The 7855-nt window shown below is 46.2% G+C and overlaps 1 protein-coding gene across 2 annotated transcripts in view; it reads right to left on the reverse strand.

The window, feature by feature from the left end:
• MAPK1 (mitogen-activated protein kinase 1) overlaps positions 1–7855 on the reverse strand; it is a 58115-nt gene that overhangs the window by 17452 nt on the left and 32808 nt on the right. For both annotated transcript variants that reach the window (XM_011947324.1, XM_011947322.1), the window contains exon 6: positions 1688–1797. In XM_011947324.1, coding sequence (XP_011802714.1) covers positions 1688–1797 — 110 coding nt within the window. The remainder of the gene's footprint in view (positions 1–1687; positions 1798–7855) is intronic.

A 7855-nucleotide genomic window follows, 5' to 3' on the forward strand; every position in this document is an offset into this window, starting at 1 on the left:
GGTTCAAGTGATTCTTATACCTCAGCCTCCAGAGTAGCTGGGATTACAAACACGCACTATCATGCCCAGCTATTTTTGTATTTTTAGTAGAGAAGGGGTTTCCCCATGTTGGCCAGGCTGGTCTCGAACTCCTGACCTCAAGTCATCCGCGTGCCTCGACCTCCCAAAGTGTTGGGATTACAGGCGTGAGCCATCGTGTCCAGCTCCCATTTTAATTTTTAACCATACTCCAGAAAGCTCTTTAAGTAAAATAAAAGCTGTCTAGATCAAAGAACCCCATACACACTCAGTGACAAACAATGATACTATTATTTTTTAGAGAAAGAGTTTTGCTCTGTCACCCAAGCTGGAGTGCAGTGGTGTGATCACAGCTCAATGAAACCTCGATCTCCTGGGCTCAAGCAATCTTCCCACCTCAGCCTTCCGAACAGCTGGGACTACAGGTGTGAGCCACTGTGCCTGGCCACATTTTGATTTTTAAATGCCCGTGAACTAATGCAATGTTACAGAACTAAGCTGATGATGACACCAGCTGTCAGTCAGTGAATGTCTAGATTCTCACGTCTCACCTATGTAATCCTCACATGAGGCCTTTAGAAGGAGGAAGCACAGACCCCAAACTCTGCACTAAGCTTTGGCCATCCGAAAGGGGAGAAGGACTCATATCCAGAAGAATAAATAGCTCAACCCGAAGGAGGGCTATGCATCTGGGATCACAGCAGGTGTCCTACATGCATCATCCACCATCCCAGCCAGCTGATTTGGACTCAGAAGCTTGGGAAATCTCCAGCCCACTAAGCTTAGAAGAACCCCAAACCTGTATTCCCACCTATTCTGTGTTACTGGCTACGTTGTAGGTATCTCACAAGCTGCCTCATTTGTTGCTGGAGGTAGGCAGACGGATGTGGAAGGGAAAGCTGATTCTTTCAAAAACAGGAGGGTAAAGACTATTCTCTGTACATGGGAGCCTCAACTAGAACAATCCAAACTTTTGGTTCATATTGCATTTTTCTTTGTTATCCTCCAGAGATTAAAGTTAAAACTGAGCCCCAGAGGAACCAGAGAGCCAAGGCACTAGGACTGTCTTAGGGAGAACATGACATGCAGCTTCTTCTACTCGAATGCCCTGCCTGCTCTGAAGAGCTGCCACATCCACTCTGGCCTCATCACTTCTTACAACAGACTCTCGTGTCCTTGTCTCTAGGGAATAGCACACCCGACATGGAGTCGCCAAGCCACAGTGGAAACTGTCCAGGTTGACTTCCCTCCCTACTCTGTGTGCTGTCCCTGTCAATAGGCCGACCACCTCCTCTCCACTCTGGCCATCCTCAGGGCCAGCACATCACTTCAGGTGTCTCTTCCTATCAAACCATGACAATGGCCTCCAGTCTCAGACCCTTGCCCTCTCTGTGCTCCACACTGGTGCAGCTGTCCCCTTTATACATGCATTTTCCCCACCCCTACCTGTTGCAGGTAGCCTGAAGGAAGTCTGCTGAGATAGAGAGTTATGCGGGGAGAAGGTTTCAAGCCGTGCCCCACAGCACTTGTCCTCAAGGCAAAGGTGGGCTTGTTGGAAGAACCAGGTATGGCACCAGGTACATCTCAAGAAAATCTAAGCAAGATATGGTTGGTCCACTGCTGGCTAATCTATGTCCCTGAAGCAGCGGCCAGGAACATGCGCTCTTACCTCGTCACTCGGGTCGTAATACTGCTCCAGATATGGGTGGGCCAGAGCCTGTTCTACTTCAATCCTCTTGTGAGGGTTGAATGTCAACATTTTGTCCAGTAAGTCCAGAGCTATAAAGAGAAAGGTTTTGCAGTAGTGAGAGCAGGAGTAGTAGTCACAGAAATACTTCAATTTCCTGTTTAAGTAAACTCACCCACAAAACAACTAAGCTAAGCATGACTACGGAGACAGCAGCCAGCACAAAGGATGCTGACTGTATCTCCAAGCCTCCTGAGACTGTGAATGTAGGGGCCGAACACCTGACAATCGCAGACCTCATCACTCGGGAAGGAGTGGGGATCAGGATTCGAACCCAGGTCTGCCTACAAAATCTGGACTTTTCCTAAGATAGGACTCTGCGCTGCAGGTATCAAAGGCAAAGGTTTATGTATGTACTTTTCTCAGATCAACTTGGAAGTCATTTTTGTCCTGGTCTATTTGTCTCCTGACACACAGAACAGGTCTCCAAGGTCATAGAAGAAAACACTCTTCTTCCAGGATCTGGTTGACAGACATGTGTGACCAAAGGCCTCCCAGCCAACTCTGCAGCTGAGAGTCTTTCTGCAAGGCCTCTTTTGCCCTGGCCAATAGTCAACAGCTGAGCAGTTCTTTTACCGCTAGGGTGCAGCAGCAGGAACAAATGTGGATCAACTGCACTGTGATGGAGGGGGCGCTGACAAGCAGCTCACCCTGATGGCCCCCATGGCTGGCCCCCAGTCACCACCTCAGCCAAAAGACGGCTGGAGGGTCTGGCTAACAGTGGCTAGGACAAGGGTTAAGAGAAATGTGAGGAAATACTCTGTGTTTAGTAGCAGGAGTAGGTGTATTGAGAAACAATACATGCTAAAGAACATTATTGTTCTGGTAAAAAGGTAGCAAAGGGGCTCCTTTTAAAATACTTCATGTATCCTTTTATTTAGTGATGCTCAGACTACTGGTTTCAATTTAAGTAGCAGGTCTTTTCTTCAAATTAAACCCTAAGAGGAGCCTCAAGATATGGCATAGGTGAAAAAGAAGATACTCCGTCTTCCCTTAGGTCCTAGTTCACAGCCCGAGGCACCCCAAAAAATCCAAGCCTCCAAGGAACAAGTCTGAAAAACTAGCCAATCAATAAAAACCACACATTTTTAGACAATGTAGTGACACTAAAACAAGACAAAAACAGGCCAGGTGTGGTGGCTCACGCCTGTAATCCCAGCACTTTGGGAGGCTGAGGTAGGCGAGGTCAGGAGTTGAAGACCAGCCTGGCCAATATAGTGAAACTTGTCTCTACTTAAAAAAAAGAAAAAATACAAAAATTAGCTAGGCGTGGCAGTACATGCCTGTAGTCCCAGCTACTCAGGAGGCTGAGGCAGAAGAATTGCTTAAACCTGGGAGGCAGAGGTTGCAGTGAGCTGAGACCGTGCCACTGCACTCCAGCCTGGGTGACAGACTGAGACTCCGTCTCAAAAACCAAACCAAACCAAACCAAAACAAAAACACTGGCACTACTTAATGAAGTCTCTTTTCTGACAATGATCATTTCTTCTTACTTTTTTTGAAACGGAGTCTCCCTCTGCCGCCCAGACTGGAGTGCAGCGGTGCGATCTTGGCTTACCGCAAAGCTCTGCCTCCCGGGTTCACACCATTCTCCTGCCTCAGCCTCCTGAGTGGCTGGGACTACAGGCGCCCGCCACCACGCCTGGCTAATTTTTTGTATTTTTAGTAAAGACGGGGCTTCACCGTGTTAGCCAGGATGGTCTCGATCTCCTGACCTCGTGATCCGCCCACTTTGGCCTCCCGAAGTGCTGGGATTACAGGCGTGAGCCACCGCACCCAGCTGGCAGTGATCATTTCTTATTAGGTTATTTGTAGGCGGCAAGGTCAACTTCATTCATCTGCAAATTAGCACATACTATTAAGCCCTCAAAGTAGAATGATAAAATATCACTTATTTCTTCTTAAAACACTTAAAAATTTAATTGTATGTCCCTTCTCACCATTCCTAGAATGAAGAACAATCACGTAAAATTTGGTACAATTTAATACTCACGATCAGTTTAAGGAATCACTTCTAGCTCACTATTTTCAAGAAGTTAAGTTTTCACTGTTTACTCACTAAGAAAATGTTGCCTAACCCTTAAGAACAGTCAGTAGACCTTCCGAAGGGATTGCTTGGGTGTTGGGTGGAGGTGGGAGACATCTTGCCACCTGAGGTCACTGAAGGGCTGTGGGTGTGTATCTGTGCTCAGCACCAGCCCCCAATTTTGACTTCCCTTGTTGCAACCCCCAACCTTAAGACAATAGGAGATGATAAACATGGCAAACCACATGCTTGACATAATGAGAAATTCTGCATAGAATAATTTACAAGTTATATATGTTTCTGTCTATAATCTTTTCAATACATACAAATGCACTTTAGGAAATTATGGAATAATGATTATTTTGTTTTATAGCCTAGAGAACTTTTCAGAGTAGAGAATCCAGACAGGTTTTGCCGTGACTGAAGCAGCATCTGCGAAGTAGAAGAGATGGTTATGCCTGCAGCTGGGACCCTCGGTCTGTGGGCACACAAATTGGCTAGGTTTAGGAAGTGGCCCTCTCACGGGTCAGGATAAAGAAGCATGATGATCAAGAACCCAGGCATCTCTGGCTCAAATCCTACTTCCAAGGAACACTTGTAGATATGTGTACAAGACACACAACCCTTGCCGAATCTTAAGATTCCTGGTCTATAATATAGGTAATAACTCCCACTTTGCTTCCTGCTCCCAACCAGCCCTCCCCACATAGAACTCACAGACATTTTCTCAAGGACTTTCTTGAAACTAGATTAAGTCATCTGGCTTTTCACCCAGTTAGATACTGTCATAGTCCAGGAGGCCTGGACCACAATGAGATTCTAACAGCCTACTTCTAAACCACTGGGGGCAGGAGGGTCCTACCCAAACTTGTTAGTATTAAGCAGAGAGGCAGTCCAAGCCAACTGGATGTTTTGCAGCTTAAGCATTTCTGAAACAGATCCATTAGTTCCTTCAAGTTAAATAAATTCTAGGCCCTTAAACCTCCAGGCATAAATTTCAAAGGAAGACATCTTTATTAAAAAAGATTTGCTACTTGAAAAATAGCTAGATCTCCAGCCTTCTTTTACTGCAAGTGCTATTTCTACATTATTCATAGCTACAGAAGGAGAAAAGGAGAGAAATGGGAAGCAGCTGGCAGGTGCAGATCCCACAGTCAAGAGTGTCCGGACTCCCTCCTCCCACGCCACATGGGCATCCACTGGTAACACTCAGAGGGTGTGAATCATGGTTGCCTGTGTAGATGCTTACTTGGATATAGGTTTTATTTCTCCTAAGAGACTGGAAGTCCCTTTGAGGCTAGTGTTACACCTGACCACAAATCCTGACTTTCCCAGTGCCTTCCAGAATGCCACATCTTCTCTTTCTGTGTTTTTTGAAACAGAGTTTGGATTTTGTTCTATGGCTCAGGCTGGAGTGCAGTGGCATGATCATAGCTTACTGCAGCCTTGAATTCCTGGGCTCAAACAATCCTCCTGCCTCAGCCTCTCAAGTAGCTGGTAATACAGGCACATGTTACCACACCCAGCTAATTTTTTTAAATTAATTTTTTTGTAGAGATGGGGTGTCACTATGTTGCCCAGGCTGGTCCTGAACTCCTGGGTTCAAGCGATCCTCTTGCCTCAGCCTCCCAAAGTGCTGAGATTACAGGCATGAGCCACTGTGCCTGGCCCTTCCCTCTTTTTTTTTTTCTTTTTTGAAACGGAGTCTCGCTCTGTTGCCCAGGCTGGAGTGCAGTGGCGCCATCTCGGCTCACTGCAACCTCCACCTCCTGGGTTCAAGCGATTCTCCTGCCTCAGCCTCCTGAGTAGCTGGGATTACAGGCACCTGCCACCACGCCAGGCTAATTTTTTATATTTTTAGTAGAGACGGGGTTTCACCATGTTGGCCAGGGTGGTCTCGAACTCCTGACCTTGTGATCCACCCACCTCGGCCTCCCAAAGTGCTGGGATACAGGTGTGAGCCACCGCGTCTGGCCAGCCTGGCCCTTCTTGTTAACTTCAACTAGTATATAACCTGACCCCAACTCCTTCTAATCCATCATCCTTTTTTCCTTCTTGCCCTGTCCTGGACCCGGGGAAAGCCAGTCGACTGGCTCTCCACAGTGCCTCTTCGTGTCCATCTTGACTGCCTCATGAAACTCTGACCCTGAATCAATGCTGCAACCTGTCACTTCCATCCTCAACTCATGTTTCTGTGCAGGGCCAGAGAAAAGACTGAACTGTGCAAAGTGTGCCAGTGCGACAGTGCTTCTCAAACTTTCTGATCTCACAAACTTTATACTCATAAAAACTACTGAGGGTTGATTTAAAAAGCAGTTAATTCCGCTCATAGCTCAAATAGTTACATAAGTGCTTCTCCCTGAGAAAACCACTGCATTCAGTATGCAGCAAAAATGCTGTATATGTGTTTGTCACACAGACATTGTGAAGACATGTATTAAGGATGGATTTAATATGGTGAGTACTTTTCACTGGCACTGGTTTGTGGCAGTGCAGAACTCAGTAACCTCTCTAGTTCCACCGCCTTGACCTGGCTGTGGTGCTGCAGGCTCTGCTCACCATTGCTCACCAAATGCTGATGGCAACATAGAGAGCAATGTCAGTAACTCCTTAAGAGGATTATTAAAACAGCTTTAACCTCATGGATACTCTGAAAGGATCCCGGGGATCTCACATTATCAGTAACTACTGTGCTACAAAAAATCAAGATTTTCAGTCTCGTCAAGGCCCTCAATAGCTTCTGGAAAGCCTTGGTCAGCCCCCTCCTCTACTCTCAGATTTCACCCAACTTGCATGGCTTGAATCATGACCTTCTTGCTAACTGACCCTCATTACTTTCAGCACATCTTCTTGAGGATGCTACAGAGAAAACTGAGGTGCCCAAGAGTGATCTTCCCGGAATTCCCTCCTAGCCAGATCCACACACATCCTTACTGACACTGCCAAGAAAGATATCCTCTCTCTACTTAAAGTCAATTCTCCCTAACTTGTGGCCTGGTCCACAACCCTTTCCCCTCATGTGGACCAGTCGTTTCTGTCTCCACTTTCCATTTTAAACTTCCCACTTCCACTCACTGTTTCAACTCCTCTTGCGTGGTCACCAACAAGCCCCTCACTGGAAAATCAACCCACATTTTCCAATCTGTATCTTGCTAGACCTCTCTGCCGCATGGACACTGCTGTGCATGCCTACTTTCTCAAAATTCCATCTTCTGCTTCTGTGATATCACATGGCACTAGTTTCTTTTCTTTGTCCCTATTCCATCACCAGCTGAAGGTTTGTGTTCTTCAACTTCTCACAATCTCACTCTTCTTCTTCTTTTTTTTTTTTTGAGACAGGGTCTCACTTTGTTGCACAGGATGGAATCCAGTGGTGCGATCTCGGATCACTGCAACTTCTACCTCCTGGGTTCAAGCGATCCTCCTATTTCAGCCTCCTGAGTAGCTGGGATTACAGGTGTGTGTCACCACATCAGGCTTATTTTTGTATTTTTGGCAGAGACGGGGTTTCGCCATGTTGCTCAGGCTGGTGCTGAACTCCTGGGCTCAAGTGATCCACCCACCTTGGCCTCCCATAGTGCTGGGATTAGAAGCATGAGCCACCGCACTTGACCACAATCGCATTCTTCTATGTTTTCAATCTCTTGCATGATTTGAAAGACCACAGGTTAAATACCTCCCAAAGCTATCTTGAGTTGAGGGTGACCAAGCTGTAGATTAATAAATCCAACTCTGTGTAGGTAATAAAATAATATATAGCCTATGATTCAATTTATAATCAATGTATGCATCTACATGGGTAATAACAAAGTCTGCAAGCTTTCCAAACATTAGGTTATCTGAGAAATGGAGACAGATTTCTTACAGAAATTGCATTTTTTAATTTAAAAAAAAAAAAGTGGGGGCCAAGAGCGGTGGCTCACGCATGTAATCCTAGCAGTTTGGGAGGCTGAGGCAGGCAGATCACCAGGTCAGGAGATCGAGACCATTCTGGCTAACACAGTGAAACCCCATCTCTACTAAAAAATACAAGAAATTAGCCGGGCATAGTGGTGGGCGCCTGT

This window comes from Colobus angolensis, unplaced genomic scaffold (genome assembly GCF_000951035.1).
Source record: "Colobus angolensis palliatus isolate OR3802 unplaced genomic scaffold, Cang.pa_1.0 Scaffold260, whole genome shotgun sequence".
Taxonomy (NCBI): Eukaryota; Metazoa; Chordata; class Mammalia; order Primates; family Cercopithecidae; genus Colobus; species Colobus angolensis.